Source organism: Nicotiana sylvestris, chromosome 4, assembly GCF_000393655.2.
Source record: "Nicotiana sylvestris chromosome 4, ASM39365v2, whole genome shotgun sequence".
Classification (NCBI taxonomy): domain Eukaryota; kingdom Viridiplantae; phylum Streptophyta; class Magnoliopsida; order Solanales; family Solanaceae; genus Nicotiana; species Nicotiana sylvestris.
Window position 1 is genome coordinate 9891605 of NC_091060.1, and position 18895 is coordinate 9910499.

Sequence of the window (18895 nt, forward strand, 5' to 3'; positions counted from 1 at the left end):
TTGGTGTTGTTGTTGTTGTACCGGCGTCGTAGAATGAAAAGAAGGTGGCTAAAAGTCCTTAAGTGAAAATTAGGTGAAGCCTAATAAAAGGCACCGGTTACCTTCTTACTGACAGCACAGCTAGATGCTGGCACTCAATTAGTAGCGCTGGCATATCACTCGGCTCCTCGCATAAGTTAAAACCCTAAAAATATAGGCAAGAAAATAATATATTGATTCTTTCTATTGATCCGAAACCCCGTGGTTATACATATTCCCATCTTGAAACCCTATATAATAGTATAATACTCATAGAATAAGAGGGTTGTTTATATATAAGCATCAAGTGGGAAAAGCTCCAAAAAAGAATACACATTATGAAAGAAATGGCTTTCAGTTCTCTATTAACCTCAGTAGGGTACCTTGAAATCTTTATAGCAATCTTTTTCTTTCTTGTATTCTGGGCTATAGGAAATACCAAAAATGACCTACCAAGAAATTATCCATTTCTCGGAATGTTTCCAACCCTACTTCTCAATATACACAGAATCCATGAAAAGATTACAGAAGTTCTTTCAAAAACTGGAGGTACTTTCTTGTTGAAAGGCCCTTGGTTTACTAATATGGACATGCTTGGCACAGTAGATCCTGTAAATGTACATTATATTATGAGTACAAATTCTTCAAATTTTCCAAAAGGACCAGAATTCAAGAAGATTTTTGATGCTTTTGGTGATGGAATTTTTAATTCTGACTTTGATTTATGGAAGAAACAAAGCAAATATGCCAAAGAACTGGTCATTAATCAGAAATACCACAAATGTTTGATAAAAACCATTAACGACAAGGTCAAAGATGGCCTGATACCGATTCTTGATTTCATGGCTAAAGAAGATAAAATTTTTGATTTGCAAGATATTTTCAAGAGGTTAACCTTTGATACAATATGTAAAGTAGTCACTGGCTTTGATCCTGGTTGCCTTTCTCTTGAGTTCCCATGCGTTCCATTTGTGAAAGCTATGGAAGATATTGATTATGTTATAGTCATACGCCATTTATTGCCGGAGAGTATTTGGAAGCTGCAAAAATGGCTTGGAGTTGGGCCAGAAAAGAAACTAAGCAAAGCTGTGGAAGTTGTTGACCAAATTATAGAAAAGTTTATATTGATGAAACGTGAAGAGTTGAGCAATGGAGCAAAATCTAAGCAACAAGAAGTTGGTTTTGACTTATTAACATTATGCATAGTTAATGATGGAGAAAGGACAACAGGGTTGAAGTTTGATAATAAATTTTTGAGGGATACAATATTTAGCTTCTTGTTTGCCGGACGTGATGGAGTTAACTCCTGCCTTACTTGGTTCATTTGGCTGGTTTTCGCACACCCTGAGGTTGAAAGGAATATAAGAGAAGAACTTAAGGCAATCATCCCCGTGGAAGAAACTGAAAAATGGAAGTTTTTTACGGCAGAAGATTTGAAAAATGTGATTTATTTACATGCTGCATTGTGCGAAACAATGAGGTTGTATCCCCCTGTTCCATTCCAGCACAAGAGGCCACAGAAACATGATATTCTCCCAAGTGGTCACCATGTTCATCCCAAGATGAGAGTGATGTTTAATTTGTATGCGATGGGGAGGATGGAATTCATTTGGGGAAAGGAAGCTTCGGAATTCAAGCCAGAGAGATGGATATCAGAGTGTGGAACGATAAAACATGAGGCATCTTACAAGTTTTTGACTTTTGGTGCAGGACCAAGAAAATGCATAGGGATAGAAACATCTTTCACTCAATTAAAAGTTATGGCCGCTGCAATCATCCATAATTACGAGATTAAAATGGTAAAAGATCATGATGTTTCCCCTAATTGTTCCATTATCCTCCACATGAAACATGGTTTTAAGGTTAGGGTTAAGAAGAGATGGGCATAGTACTTTTTTGTTGCTCTCAAGCTGTAATGTTACTTGTGTTCATGCTCAAATAATTTTCAGTATGCAGTGATCTTCTTTTTGTTATTGTTTTAACTTTTTCTTTTCTTTAATTTTGTTCTTCTATTCATTTCTGTTTCCCAAAAGTTTAGAATAAGAATTGATGAATGCAGTTGCATTTGGTCATAAGTAATTCTTACTGATTTTAATCAGTCAATGTGCGTTTATTTGCTCCTGATTTGATTATGGCTTCCATGAGATTGCTTGTCGTTATGTCTATATGTGTTATCAACGTTAAAGAAAGAAATGAGGATTGGAATTGAGGTGTAATTATTGTTGCTATTTTGCATTTAAAACATATGGACAAAGTGATTAAACTTTATAAAAATAAATTTCATTAAGATGAGCTATCAAAGAGAATTGAGCTATGCTTTTCATCACCAAGTTATCTGTTTGATAGGCTCATATTTTATCTTGACACTTTCTTTTCTTAATAACTTTACTCAATAGTGTCGAATCAAGAGAGAGAATATTTAACAAAACAGACCAATTTCAGTCTAACTATTTGGCTATTTATAAACAAAAATTCAAAACAGCAAATTGAATTAGCTTAGAACGTACCGAATATATCCATATTATTGATCAATATACCCTGACAAAAGCACAACCTACCTAATAGAAGGAAAAATGAGTGTTAGCAATAAATTTTTGTAGAAAAATAAACTACATTCACAAACAACTATAAAAAAAAAATAATTTTATTGATAAATATTGCGGGTTACACAATTCTGTTTATCTCTTGATTCTTCCCTCCGATTTGTTTTCCGTAATTCGATTGCTCAAAATGTAGGATGATATGCATCTCCTTAATATATTTGATGATCAAGAAGTATGTAGCAACACTCAATTTGGATCTTGAATATTGCTAGAACTTTGAGCAAGACATATTTGACATGTCTTTGATCTCTTAATGAATATTCTAAGAGCTTTATACAATTTCGGAGATCGTATATTTGATCTCTTTTTTGACATATTCCGAGAATTTATGGAATTGATGAGATCATTTTTTAAGGATAAGTATATCCTTATTCATAGACATGAATTAGGGTTTCGGTGGAGTAGTCACCAAAGACTTAACCCTAATGAGCTCATCTTGTGGAGGCCATAGTCCAAATTTTTTTATGCACTAATTTGACAAATTTTCAATGTCTATAAATTAAAAAAAACTTCAAAAGAATTAAAAGGGGAAAGAGCTCCATACCAAAAATTTCATTTATTTCCAACACTAGAAATACTTAAGCGTGAAAGATTCATATTCATCACTCCATATTCCTTATTGCTTGAGATATCGAAGTGGTTTAACTCTCCACGTGATATCTCACGACGTCGTGGCGTAAGGGACACGAATGGTAACATTCGCGGACAAGGAAGGTTTAGAGATTTAATATTAAATGAGTGCAAACAACGGTATTTTGTTGTTTTTTCTATAATTTCATAGCTTTCTGACGTAAAAAGTTACTCGCAGCATAAAACGTTTTGGCTGACTTCCAGTATAGAAACTAGTATAAAAAAAACGAACTACGTACTATGCGCGCGCACACACAAGAATCATACAACTCTACAGATTTTAACTTCTACACACTGACAGTGTAAAGGTATTTTTATATTATCAAGTCATTCAAAAGTCTACAAGTAACTCTATAACAAGTAAAATTTATAATTTTGAAAATAAGACACGTTATCTGTTACATTACAAAATGAATTATTTATCCATGCATCAATGAAAATTAGTTAAACTAAAATCTGAATGATCGATGGACACTTGAGTCATATATATAATCACATGGCTATGCACATATTCCAATCTTGGATCCCTAGCTATAAATAGAATAGAGTGTTGTTCATATAACAAGAAGCATCAAGTGAAAAAACTGCCAAAAGAATTCACATTACGAAAGAAATGGCTTTTAGTTCTCTGATAGCCTCAATAGGGTACCTTGAAATATTTATAGCAATGTTTTTCTTTCTTATATTCTGGGCTTTAGGAAATAATGGCCTACCAAGGAATTATCCATTTCTGGGGATGTTCCCAGCCCTTCTTCTCAATATACACAAAATCCATGAAGTGGCTAAAGAGGTTCTTTCAAAAACTGGAGGTACTTTCTTGCTGAAAGGCCCTTGGTTTACTAATATGGACATGCTTGGCACAGTAGATCCTGCAAATGTACATTATATAATGAGTACAAATTCTTCAAATTTTCCAAAAGGGCCAGAATTCAAGAAGATTTTTGATGCTTTTGGTGATGGGATTTTTAATTCTGACTTTGATTTATGGAAGAAACAAAGCAAATATGCCAAAGAACTGATGATTAATCAGAGATATCACAAGTGTTTGATAAAAACTATTGATGACAAGGTCAAAGATGGCCTGATTCCGATTCTTGAATTCATGGCTAAAGAAGATAGAATTTTTGATTTGTAAGATATTTTCAAGAGGTTGACCTTTGATACAATATGTAAAGTAGTCACAGGCTTTGATCTTGGTTGCCTCTCTCTTGAGTTCCCATATGTTCCATTTGTGAAAGCTATGGAAGATATTGATTATGTTATAGTCATACGCCATTTATTGCCAGAGAATATTTGGAAGTTGCAAAAATGGCTTGGAGTTGGGCAAGAAAAGAAGCTAAGTAAAGCTGTGGAAGTTGTTGACCAAATTATAGAAAAATTTATATTGATGAAACGTGAAGAATTGAGCAAAGGAGCAAAATCTAAGCAACAAGAAGATGGTTTTGACTTATTAACATTATGCATAGTCAATAATGGAGAAAGGACAACAGGGTTGAAGTTTGATAATAAATTTTTGAGGGATACAATATTTAGCTTCTTGTTTGCAGGATGCGATACAGTTAACTCCTGTCTTACTTGGTTTATTTGGTTGGTTTTCACATACCCCGGGGTTGAAAAAAATATAAGGGAACAACTTAAGACAATCATCCCCATGGAAGAAGCTGAAAAATGGAAGCTTTTTACGGCCGAAGATTTGAAAAATATGATTTATTTACATGCTGCATTGTGCGAAACAATGAGGTTGTATCCCCCTGTTCCATTCCAGCACAAGAGGCCACAGAAACATGATATTCTCCCAAGTGGTCACCATGTTCATCCCAAGATGAGAGTGATGTTTAATTTGTATGCGATGGGGAGGATGGAATTCATTTGGGGAAAGGAAGCTTCGGAATTCAAGCCAGAGAGATGGATATCAGAGTGTGGAACGATAAAACATGAGGCATCTTACAAGTTTTTGACTTTTGGTGCAGGACCAAGAAAATGCATAGGGATAGAAACATCTTTCACTCAATTAAAAGTTATGGCCGCTGTTATCATCCATAATTACGAGATTAAAATGGTAAAAGATCATGATGTTTCCCCTAATTGCTCTGTTATCCTCCACATGAAACATGGTTTTAAGGTTAGGGTTAAGAAGAGGTGGGCATAGTACTCTTATGTTGCTCCCAGGCTATAATGTTACTTGTATTCATGTTCAAATAATTGCAAGTATGCACTTCTGTTTTTTTTCCTAAGCTTTGTTTTTTCTTTTAACTCTTTCCTTTTTTTTTTTCTTTTTTAAATTTTGTTCTTCTATTCTTTTTTGTTTCCAATTCTCCTAGCTTAGAATAAGAATTGATGAATTCAGCATTTGGTCATAAGTAATTCTTAGTACTGATTTTAATCAGTCAACGTGCATTTATTTGCTCCTGATTTGACTAACACCATGTGGAGTGTTTTTTTGCCCTTCTCCTGAAGGATGGAAGCTGCAGCTTGTTCATTCTCAAAGGTCCTTTAGCTTTTCGAGGAAGATCGTTCTCATGTAAATATATCTTGTTCTCTTGTATAGTGGTGCCTGCCTTTGCCAGATTTGCCACCTCGTTTCCTTCTCTATAACAATGATTCACTTGGATGTTTCTGTGCTTCATCTTTTTCTGGATAGCTTCATTTATTGGTTGTAATCTCCATGGTGGTTTGGATTGTCCATTGATCAAGTTAACAATTATCATGGAGTACAACTCGTTGACTTATTTATCACAACACCATGAAATCCCAATTAAAGCTGCTTGAGCTTCACTAAAATTGTTAGTGTAGAATTGGGTGGGATATACAAAAGCCATAATCATGTCCCCATTTCTATTTCTAAAAATTCCTCCAGCTCCTGCCTTATTTTGAGACTTCATATAGTTGCCATCTGTTTTGAGTTTTCACGAATTACTAGTCGTACTTTTCCAGTTCACCATGATATTAGTAATTCTTGGTTTGTAATTTTTTTCTATGGATCAAACATCTTTCTAGTTCCAGGTATGCTCCATTTTGCTGAATTTCTTTTCCACTGTCACCTTTACCTGAAATAGAAAATAGTGATAAATGCTATTAGAAGATATTTGTGTTTTCTCATACTTGCTCTTACACCTTGCTTTCCATATTTCGCAGCATAAAATGCTAGGTGTGATGTGGAGAAGATACTTGTGGACATAGTTTTTAGCTGGTGCCTTCCACCACTGCCAAAAGCAATTTATGACATTATCTCCAGTAAACATAATCCCTAGCGGAGTAGAGATTTTCCTCCAGGCTTGTTTGGCGGTGTCGCTTCCAATAAGAACATCATCAGTGGTCTCATTCTTGGGAACCCTGCAACAAGAACATCTTGAAACCAAGTTAATGTGGGACCCATTTAAATAAAAAAAATAAAAGAAAAAGAAAAGGAAGACAACAGTTGGCTTAAACGTGCAATTTGCAAATCAAATTTTGCAAAAGACAAATTTGATTTGGAAAGATGCAAATCTGATTTTAGAAAGCCAAATCTGGAAACTTTTCCTATAAATAGAAGCTTTTGTTTTTCATCTAAATAGAAGTTAGAGAGAGTAATCCACAGATTGTAATCTGTGAGATAAATAGTGAGTGCGAGTAATATTGTAGTAAGGTGTTTAAAATAAAGAGTGTTATTTCTTTCGAAGTTGTAGTAGTCTTTTGGCACTACTAAGTTGTAATATTATAGTGGTAATATTGTTCAGCTCGGATATTATATTTTACCCCGTTAAAAGATTTGGTGTCTTTGTTACTCTCTTGTGTTATTGTGATTTATCGTGGATATTATTCCTGGGTGGGATATTATATTTTTATTCCCAACAACGTAGTATCAGAGCCATGGCGAGTAATGGTACGCTGTCTTTTCAGTATCCCCGTCTCACAAAAGATAATTATGAGAAATGGTGTGTACGCATGAAAGCCATTCTTGGCTCCCATGATGTGTGGGAAATCATAGACAGATGGTGTGAAAAAATCGATAATGAGGAATCTCTACCTCAAAATGAAAAAGATGTATTGGCAAAAATAAGGAAGAAAGATCAACAAGCCATCACGCTCATCCACTAATGTCTAGATAATGCCATGTTTGAGAAGGTGGCAGATGCTACCACCTCAAAGGAAGCTTGGTAGATTTTAAAAAATTCTCTCCAAGGAGTTGACAAGGTGAGTAAGGTAAAATTTCAAACTCTAAGGGCTGATTTTGAAGTTTTAAAAATGAAAGAATCCAAATGCATTTCGGATTATTGTTCAAAAGTGAAGGTTGTTGTGAATCAACTAAGAAGATACGGAGAGGACATAGAAGATGTCCGTGTGGTAGAAAAGATCCTTCGCACTTTAACACCTAAATTTGATTTTGTGGTGTGTGCTATTGAGGAGTCTAAAGATTTAGACTCTATGACGGTGGAGCAATTGGAGGGTTCTTTACAGAAACACGAAGAAAAGATCAAAAGGAGACAAGAAGTGCCACTAGAGCAACTTCTTAAAACTCAGGCATCCTTCAAGGATTATGGAGGTGAAAAGAGCTATCGAAGGAATGGACGGGGACGAGGTCGTGGCGGTCATGGACGAGGAAGAAGTAACGATAACAACTTGAACAATGAAGCTAAAATTTACTAAACATTCAGAGGTCGTGGTTGTGGACATAGAGGAGGAAGAGGACGTGGCTACTATCAAGAAAATAATGGACAAAGGTATGACAAATCAAAAATTGAGTGCTATAATTGTCATAAATTTCGCCATTACTCTTGGGATTGTTGTAGCAATGTTGAAAAAAAGCTAACCTTGTTGACGACAATAAAGAAGAAGTTGAGTCAACGTTGTTGATGGAACTCAAGAAATAAGACAGAGATGATTGCAGCTCGTGGTATTTGGACAATGGAGCAAGCAATCATATGTGTGGATGCAAAGAGAAGTTTGTGGAGATCAATAAAATAGTGAGAGGTATGTGTCCTTTGGAGATACCTCAAATATTCAAATCGAAGGGATTGGTACGATTCTGATCTCCTGTACAGATGGTAGTCACAAGTTAATTTAAGATGTTTATTAAGTGCCAAAATTAAAAGGTAATATATTGATTTTGGGCCAACTTCTTGAAAAGGAATATGACATCCACATGAAAAACATGCATATTTGGCTTAGAGATTTAAGTGGAATTCTAATTGCTAAAGTGCATATGGCAAAGAATAGATTATTTTCTCTGAATCGTACAACAATTGATGCAAAGTGTTTGAAGGCTAATGTGCAAGATGAATTATGATGTTGGCACATGCGATTTGGGCACTTGAATTTTGAAGCGCTCAAAAACAATGGGAGAACAGAACATGGTGCATGGGATGCCATCAATCAGCCATCCCAATCAATTGTGTGAAGCTTGTCTTCTTGGAAAACATGCAAGGAGGAGTTTTCCAAAGGAGCCCATGTTAAGATCAACCAAACCGCTTTAGCTTGTCCATACTGATATGTGTGGACCAATCAATCCATCTTCCTTTGGTAAAAGTAAATATTTTCTGCTCTTCATTGATGACTTTAGTAAAAAGACTTGGGTTTATTTCTTGAAACAAAAATTTGAAGCTTTTGCCGCTTTTAAATTTTTTAAAGTACTTGTGAAAAAAGAAAGTGGTTATGAAATAAAAGTTTTAAGGTCCGACAGAGGAGGCGAATTCACTTCAAAAGAATTTAATGACTTCTATCAATCTCATGGAATTCGTCGCCCTCTAACGGTACCTTATTCACCCCAACAAAATGGAGTTGCAGAGAGAAAGAATTGAACGATTCTTAATATGACTAGATGTATGTTGAAAGCTAAAAGTATACCTAAGGAATTTTGGGCCGAATCTGTTTCTTGTGCAGTTTATTTGAACAACAGGTCTCCAACAAGGAATGTTAGAGATCAAACTCCTCAAGAAATATGGAGCGGAAGAAAGCCAAGTGTCAAGCACTTGAGAATCTTTCGGAGCATAGCCTATGCTCATGTGCCACATCAAGGGAGAGCAAAGCATGACGATCGAAGTATCAAGCATGTATTTGTTGGCTATGATACAAGTTCAAAAGGCTACAAATTATACAACCCAAGCAGTGGCAAGGTGATGGTAAGTCACGATGTTGAATTTGATGAAGAATTGGCATGGGATTGGGAAGCTCAGGAAGAAACTTCATATGATTTTCTTCCATACTTTGGTGATGAAGAAGAACCAGAGACCATGGAACCTGTGCAGCATACAACTCCACCTCCTTCTCCAACCAATGTGCCATCTCCATCTTCTCAAGAAAGTTCAAATGAACAGTCGCAAAGGACAAGGAGTATTCAAGAGCTCTATGAGGACACAAAAGAAGTTACTAATTTAATTTTTTATGTTGTCTCTTTGCTGGCAGTGAACCAATGAACTTTGATGAAACTGTTACAAACAAAAGGTGGAGACAAGACATGGAGGAGGATATTGAGTCAATAGATAAGAACAACACTTGGGAGTTAACAATTCTTCCCAAGGGTCATCGAGCAATTGGAGTGAAATGGGTATACAAGACAAAGAAAAATGCTGATGGAGATGTGGAGAGATATAAGGCACAACTTGTGGCTAAAGGCTACAAGTAAAGGTAGCATGGTGCCAAGAATAAAGTAGAGCTCAAATATGTAAAATCTCATTACCAAGTTGCAAATATTTTTCAAAAGCCGCTCAAGTTTAAAGATTTTCAGAGATTGAGATCGAGACTTTTAATGAAGAAGAAAAATCAAAATTAAGGGAGAGATTTGTGGGACCCATTTAGATAAAAAAGAAATAAAAGAAAAAGGAAAAGAAGACAACAATTGGCTTAAACGTGCAATTTGCAAATCAGATTTTGCAAAAGACAAATCTGATTTTAGAAAGCCAAATCTGGAAACGTTTCCTATAAATAGAAGCTTTCGTTCTTCCTTTCAAACACACCAAAACGAGAGAGAAGCAACTGAAGATAGAGAGAGTAATCCACACATTATAGTCTGTGAGATAAATAATGAGTGTGAGTAATATTGTAGTGAGGTCTTTAAAATAAAGAGTGTTATTTTTTTCGAAGTTGTAGTAGTATTTTGCACTACTAAGTTATATTATTATAGTGGTATTATTGCTCCTTAAAAGATTTGGTGTCTTTGTTACTCTCTTGTATTATTGTGATTTATCATGGATATTATTCCTGGGCGGGATATTCTATTTTTATTCCCAACAGTTAAAACCAAACCTATGCATAGAATCATCAAGAGGTAATATCTTTTTGAGGAGTTTCCACGTGAAGAATGAAATTTTGAAAGGAATTTCTTCAATTCAGATGTAAAAAGTTGTAGTAAGGGGCTGTTTTTCTTTCTGACAAATTGAAAGGCTGAGGAACATGAGAAAGAACCATTTGGAGAGAGGTTCCATATAGCATTTTCATTGAAAGTAGGATGCCAGTGTTAATATCACTAATAATATCTATAAGATAACCTGGCATATCATATGTGATGTTGTCCAAGTCCCAATGATTATCATAAATAAAAGAGCATACCTTCTCATTGCCGAGTTTAGGAGTATGTTCTAGTAAGTGGAAAAGGAAGCATTTACAAGTCCAATTATCCCATAAAAAAACTATTTCCTTTGTTTATTTTCCAATTGATGTCTTGCTCAATCCTCTCTCTACTGGTGAGAAGATCTTTCCAACTGCTGGAGTCTTTAGAGCTTATCACTTTAGAGAGTAGATTACTCCTTTGATAGTATTTTGGTTTAAGGAATTCAGACCAAAGAGAGCTCTCCATTCTCAATCTCCACCACCTCTTAGTAGAGAATGAGTTACAGATATCAAGTAAACTCTTAAATTCTAAACCTCTTTCCTCTTTAGGGTAACACATATTGCTCCTGGAACTACATTGATAGCTATTTTTCCCATCTATTTTCCCCCAAAAGAAGTTGGATGCATCTCTAACTCTTCTAGGACAATTTTCGTAGGTTGAATAGCCACAGATATATGAAGAGTCTAGGACTGTAGGGTATGATTAATAATAATAGCTTTCTCACCTAGAGATAAAAACCTGTCTTGCCAACCTGCTATTTTGTTAACGATCTTTTTGGAAATGTCTGCAAAATAGCAGATCTTCTTCCTGCCTGAGTAGATGGGACAACCAAGATAAGTGAAAGGGAATGGTGAGTTTTTGCGGATAGTTCAAGGCCCTTGTGAGTGTTTTTGCTGCAAGAATAAAAAGAGCCGATGAGAGAGGATCACCTTGCTTAGGACCCCTCGTAGACTTGAAGAATCCAAATCTAATACCATTGATGATTACAGAGTATCAGTTATTGGCGATAAGTCTATGGATCATCCCAATAAAACCTTCAGCGAAACCAAATTTCCTTAGGACAAAAGTAAGAAAGGTCCAGGACATTTTATCTTAAGCTTTAGACATGTCCAATATGATGACCACATTTCCATTCTTGTTTTTGGATCTAATTCCTTGAGTGATTTCTTGAGTCAAAAGAATATTTTCAGTAATCAATCATCCTTTGACAAATCCTAACTGATTGTTAAGAATAAGTTTTGGAATTAAAGAGTTCAGTCTTATGGCCAAGATCTTGGAGAGGATCTTATTAGAAAAACTACAAAGACTAATCGGCCTGAGTTGTGAAAAATTATCAGGAGAAGTGACTTAAGGAATGAGAGCAAGTCAAGTATGTCTGAAGTACTTGCTAAGAATAGTACCCTGAAATAAAGAGGTGATCAATTCAATAACATCCTTTTTGATTATATTCCATATAACCTGATAAAAGTGGCCACTAAAACTGTTTGGACTTGCAGAGCTGCTAGGGCCCATAGAAAATATAGCATCTTTAATATCTTCTTCCTCAAGCATTTTTTGCATCAGACGGTTGTCTTCATCAGTAATGAGGCTCTCACAGTATCTAAGTATCTGCATATTGGATTCAGAATTTTGCTCAGAGAACATATGGCTTAAATAATCTACTGCTGCCTCAGAAATTTCTTGAGTACCCTTCACCCATTGATCTTTTCTGTTCTTGATCCTGTAGATCTGTGATCTTCACCTCTTCTCCCTGATGACACTATAAAAGTACTTAGAATTAGTATCACCTTCTTCTGCCCATTTGACCCTAGCTTTCTGCCTAAGAATAGAATCTTCCTTCTTAAGACAGCTTATGTACTATGCTTATGTCTTGTATAGCCTTTCTCTATTTTGACCAGAGTTGTTGACTTCATTAATGGCCTCGTACATGTTGATTTCATTCTCCAGTTATTTTACATTTTCAAAAATATCACTTATGTTTTCCGTTGACCATTTGTTCAGTTCTTTAGCCAGACTTTAAACTTTTGGTGAAGGGTCCACATAGGATTTCCTTCAATTTTCATGTCCTAAGTAGTTTTGACAAGAGGAATGAAGTCTTCTTGTTTAGTCCAAAAATTGCGAAATCTGAAATATTTGATCATTTGATGATTATCCTTGGAGCATGACACAAGAAGTAAATTATGATCAGACCTTGTTTTAGACAAATGATAAAACCATTCATCATTGTGCATGATTCTGTCCAATCTCATACTGATTCTATTCTTCCTACCTCTACCATTACACCATGTCAAGATATTACCAGTAAAGCCTGAATCAGTCATTCTACAATCTCCTGTAAAGGTGATAAAATCAATATCATTGCTTAGTCTAAAGGGAACAACACCTTTCTTCTCCTCTAAGGCCATGATAGAATTAAAATCCCCTCCAATCGCCCAAGGACCATCAATAATAGAGTTTAGATCCATCAGTTTGTTCCATATGTACACTCTTGTAACACTTTGTAAATTAGGACTAGGTGTGGACGTGTTAAATAATTGTTAATATGACATCTTAGACATATGAAGTCCTATTGGGATGAGTATGGGTGAAAATAACTGTTTTAGAATCAAGATGGAGAGCGAGGTGCATAAGTTTTGATAAAATGGAATAAGTTTATGGAAGGTCTGTCTTTCAGCCAGATTTTATAAAATTTTGTTAGGATTTTGAGAAAACTCAAAGCACAAAAGTTGTGACCTTTGAAATAACTTTTCAATGATATATTATGGAGTCCTAACGGACCTCTATGCAAAACATTATGCATGTTTTACTAGACAATGCATAGTTTGCGCGCCCAACTGGTCCCCTACACGGCCGCACACTTGTGATAGTGCTACTGCTTTGATGCACGTTCATGTTACACCCCAAGTTTTCATACGTGAGAGTACGTCGTAAGTCATTGATGTAAGCTCGGAAATGAGATTATATTTGGAAGCAAATAAAGTAAGTTAATCATGTTACCTTGGAGGTTACAAATATTTAAGATCATGAATAACGAGTACCAAGAGGGTTGGAAATCTTAGAAGCTAAACCAATTGAAGAAAATAAGTTTCGTCGAAAGTCGACAAGTTTCGAATGTTATAACATGTACTTTGGGGTGAGATTAGGGTTATTAACATGATAAGAATGTTATTATATGAGTTATTTTAGTCGTATGATATTCATTTTCTACATTTTGAAGGCAAGCAAGTTGTGGAACAAGAGTTGGCAAAGGTCATCACAAGTTACATTCATAAATTTGCTGAAATTTAGGTCAAATATATCTGAGAATTTCTCCAAATATACTTGGAATCATGGGGTTTTATACCTACCAAATTGAAGGTCTATTATTCTAGTTTCTAACATATTAAACTGTTCGTTAATACGAAATTGGAGTAGATAGATATTCGCGTTTTCGCGAGACCGCGCAAGCAGCTCCCAATGGGACCCACTTAGGCGGTGGTTGACCTACTTCAATTTATAAACGATTTGGACGCCTATTTTTGCTCATTTTTCAACTAAAATTCGTCTCCAAACTTCTCCTAACCCTCCTAAACATATACCACAAGGGTTTGAAGTGATTCCAAAGTGATTACACCATATTTCAACATCAAAACTTAGTTCTAGTGAAGAACAACACCTCTTTGAGGTTGTGTTGTCATTGAGGATTGTTGTGGGCTGTATTTGGATGAAATTCCAAGTTTTTGCTGCTGTCTAAGGTGAGTATAACAGCCTACTAATTGTGCTTAATCTTGCTTGTATGTTGGTTAAGTTGTTAGGATGATAAACTACAAGATAATACTTGGATTAGCTTAAGTCACTTCTATGGTGTTGTATTGCTATTAAGGGTTGTTGTAAACTGAATATAACTTGGATTTTGACTTGAAGTTACTGTATAAGGTATGTATATTGTGATCTTGCTTGTGCCTAAGGTTATCTTGATGTTGATTAAGTTAAATGGATGGGCTAGACATGAACTAGTGAATAAAGTTGCTAATTGAGGATAGTTGAAGTTGTGGATTATTTTCGTTGTTATAAATATATGGTTTAAGGCTGGAATCATTGATTAATGACTTCATTATCATGTTAATGATACTTTTATGTTGAAGTAAGAAGTCTATAAGGATTGATAAGGGGTATACGGATTCCAATCGGAGCTTGCCGCTCGTCGTAATGTAGTTGTGACTTGTTGTTGTTATATGGTGTCTTGATATTGATAATTATGTATTGATGGATTGCTCTGGTAATTGTTGTTGGTATATGGTATTGGAGGAGGCCCTTGTTACAAGGGAGATGCTGCCCAAATTTACGTAAACGAGCTACTAGCTTAAGTTATAGACTTAGCCTTTGCTCAGCACTGATTTTGAATCTCCTTATACTATGATAGATTGAGTTGACTTGTTTGAAGAGTTGCTTGGAAGGGATTAGGGACTCAACGGGTTTAAGGTATGTTAAGGCACTTTCTTCTTTCTTTTGGCATGATCTAAAGTGAAATGAATACGCTACTTCATAACGGATCTACTCCTAGCAACTAAGGTTGTCCATGTTGTTCTTTCCTTATAAAATTATTCTAAGCAAGTGTGTATGATCCTTGAATCCTACTAAGGTTCATATTGAGGGTATGGATGTCCATAGTGCTCTTAAGTCACTCCAAAAGGTTTAGAAGGTAATTCCATGAGTTGAGCATGCATTATATATATATGTATCTATTTTACTCTACCGAGCCGCACTATAGTCGGCCGGGTACGACACCTATTGTGCAACCACTGATCAGTTGGTTTACCGAGCTCCACGTGGCCGGGTACGATTCTACCGAACCTTATGATGGTCGGGTACGCTTTTACCGAGTCCTCTTTGAGGCCGGGTACGATATGATGATGATGATGCCCACAGAGGCGAATGTTTTAAAAAGTTTATGTATATATATGTATTATGCATTTCATATCAGTAACCCCCAGAGGCACTCTGATGTTACAGGTTGTATCTCCTCTATCTCTCTCTTTACATTACTGTTCTTGTTTATGCTTTCCTGCCTAACATACTCGGTACTTTATTCGTACTGACGTCCCTTTTGCCTGGGGACGCTGCATTTCATGCCCGCAGGTCCCGATTGATAGGTTGACAGTCCTCCTAGTAGGCTATCAGCTCAGCGAAGGTGTTGGTGCACTCCACTTGCTCCGGAGTTGCCTATTTGGTCAGTATGCTTTGGATATGTATTGATTGATATGGCGGGGCCCTGTCCCGACCTTTATGATTTTATGTACTCTTAGAGGCTTGTAGACATATGTCAGGTGTATGGATAATTGTATGGCCTTGTCGGCCTATGTTTCGAGTTTACTAATGGTCATGTCGGCCTTATAGGCCCGTATGTCACATATATTAGTTTGTATATCATGTTGGGTCTTCATATGTTGAGTATTCCCTTATGTTTTATTCTTGTTATCTCATGACGGGTTTTCTGGCTCATTCTCTCATGATAACATGATAAGAAAGATATGTTACATTGGTACTCGATTGAGTAAAGCACCGGGTGCCCGTCGCGGCCCTTCGGTTTGGGTCGTGACAGTTCAGGTGCATAGTTACGCCTTCATCTGTCTGGGGGCGCACCCATGAAGCCGTTTTATAAGCCCTACCTCATCCCCCACACCCAAAACACAAAACTTGCTCTAGAAAGGGGAGCTTTTAAGAACCTAACTCCTCAAAGGCCCCTCCATCATACAAGGTGAGTTTTAATGGTGATTCTAAGTTAATTTCAATTCTCCAATACCTTATCAACATGGGTAAACCTTTTAAATCATTAGGTATTCGATTGGAACATCATTGTTGTGAGAAGAAATCCTAGAACTCGAATTCAAGAGGATTGAATATCAAAAAGTAATGTCTGTATCCTCTAATTGATTATAGCATTAGATTAATGATTATAAACTCTAAGTTCATGAGATATGGGTTGATGGGTTTGATAGAAAAGCACAAACGATTATAGGTTTGGGTTGTTGATTATTGGTTAAGGGTGTTATTTATCTTATGGGTGAAGAAGAATGATATTGATTATAAGATTTTGAGATTTTAGAATTTATTTAAGAGCAAGAGAATAAGGTTTTGGGTGTAGAAACACCACTAATGAGGGATATGAGGCTTTACGCCCATAAGAAATTTGATAAAATGCCTAAGTGACCAAAACATGAGTATTCGCTAATATGGAATCCCTTTGACTTGTATTCATATGGATTAAAGTTGAAAGGGTTAGAAAACATTATATTATGCTCAAGAGCGGGAAGTTAAGGTATGTGAGGCTAACTCTTTATGTTTGGAAATGTTTATGATTCTTCCTTCATTATGTTTCTTTTACAACGTTATTAATTGCCTCAGAAATTTAGTTAAACCCAGTTCTTTGAATAGTTGCAGAACTTCTATTCTATAGCTTCATAACTCGTTCATGAATTTCATTCTAAATATTGTGAGCTCAATGCATAATCAATATAGACTTGGGTTTGATGCCCACGAGTATTAGTCTATATTACTCAGTATGTCATAAACAATTGAAGTTTCAATTTTCATAATCAGTTCAAGAATACATGTTATAGTCTAGTCCTATTCAGTATTCCAGTATCATGTAACTCAATATGATTCAGTATTTCAGCATCACATATTGCAGTATGATTCTCAATTCATGAATTTAAATCTCTGAATGTTGAACACCTGTATTTGGGTATGAGGCCATAGTTTATGTTTTATGCATGTTTAGGCCTGAGACCGTAGTTTATGCTTTATGTATGTTTGGGCCTAAGGTTGTAGTTTATGCTTTATGTATGTTTGGGCCTGAGGCCGTAGTTTATGCTTTATGCATTTTGGGCCTGAGGCCGTAGTTATGTACACATATACTTGGGCCTGAGGCCGTAGCTTGTGCACATATATATTGGGCCCAAGGCCATAATTTATTCAAATAAATTGGTGGTTCATCATTCAAAAAAGGGAGTATTCACATCTTTACTTTCTTTGTTCAGTTCAGTTATCAATTATTATTTTAGTTATCAATTGTCAATTATCATTTCAGTTATCAGATATCAGATATCAGTTCTCTTTAGCTATTAGTTATCACTTATCAATTTAGTTTCAGTTCATTATTTCAGTTGCTTTACATACCAGTGCAGCTCAAATGTACTGATGTCCCTTTTGTCTGGGGCCTACATCTCACGATGTAGGTAACGGTTTACATGTTGATGATTCAGAGAACTAGAATTCTCATACCAATTATTTGGTAAGCCTAGTTCTTTTGGGGCATTATCATTATTTTAGAGTCTTTCAATATTTACAAACAATCATTATTTTCAGTACTTCATTAGAGGCTTCATATACTAGAGTCAGTTATACAGAGTAACATGCTTTTCATGTTAAGAAATGTTGTCTAAGAAATATTTTAGACATGTATTAATATTTTCGCACTTGATTTATATAATCCAGACTTCCATTATTTCAGTATGTGCTAGTGTATCTTCCGTTTAGTAGTTATGATATCTCATGTTGATTCAACAACTTTCTCTCGGTCACATATAGTCAGGCACGAGTATCGTGTTACGTCCATGCCTAGGTTCGGAGCATGACAACGCTTTTAGCTTCCTTTGATCTAGCATAGACTGCAGTAATCCGGAATGGATCCGAACTTCCCAACAACTACATTTAAGAGTGATTTGTTGTCTGCTTTTGGAGATGACTGAACAATTCATAGTAGAGTTCCAAAAACACCAGATCTTACTATGGGCATTAGCAATAGCATGGTCATACCCCATATCTCTTCAAAATCTGTCAATTTTGTTACTTTTCAAGAAAGGCTCCTGAAGTCCCACAAAATCCACCTTGTGAAGCTTGCTTAATTGAACTAGGCTTTGATATGCTCCTTTGGACTTCATCCCTCTTATATCCCATATAATTATCTTAATCATAAGAAATTTTTGTAGGTTGAGCTAACTTCTTTTTCTTGGGATGTATTACTTCTTCCCTATTTTTCTTTGTTCTTTTGTTATGTTTTTGACCTTGTAGATAGGCCTAGGTGCTGAATCACCCGCTCAATCTCCTTGGTTACTGGATCTGTAGGTTCCTTAGGTTTAAGTGTAAAGGTTTCACTTAGATTGGCTGCCACTTCTTTCTTGTCCGACTCATTGCCTTCAAGAAAACCTTCTACTTCTTCATCTGAAGAGTCTTATGCAATATGTTCCTCACTAGTATCATAACACTATTCATTATTTGAGCTATGCTACAAATCTGGACCATGTCTCTCTTGGCTTACAACTTAAATTACCTGCATATGTCCTAGATCCACTATAAT

General features: G+C 35.8%; 2 protein-coding genes across 2 annotated transcripts; both read left to right on the plus strand.

Moving 5' to 3' along the window:
- The first annotated feature begins 365 nt into the window (after window positions 1–365).
- LOC104241831 (alkane hydroxylase MAH1-like) lies at window positions 366–1907 on the plus strand. Its single transcript, XM_009796788.2, has one exon. The coding sequence runs from the start codon at window positions 366–368 to the stop codon at window positions 1905–1907; it is 1542 nt and encodes a 513-aa protein (XP_009795090.2).
- Window positions 1908–3675: 1768 nt separating this feature from the next.
- Window positions 3676–5471, plus strand: LOC104241817 (alkane hydroxylase MAH1-like). Its single transcript, XM_009796778.2, has 2 exons — window positions 3676–4356; window positions 4399–5471. The coding sequence occupies exons 1-2, from the start codon at window positions 3865–3867 to the stop codon at window positions 5398–5400; spliced, it is 1494 nt and encodes a 497-aa protein (XP_009795080.2). The 5' UTR covers window positions 3676–3864; the 3' UTR covers window positions 5401–5471.
- Window positions 5472–18895: the final 13424 nt, after the last annotated feature.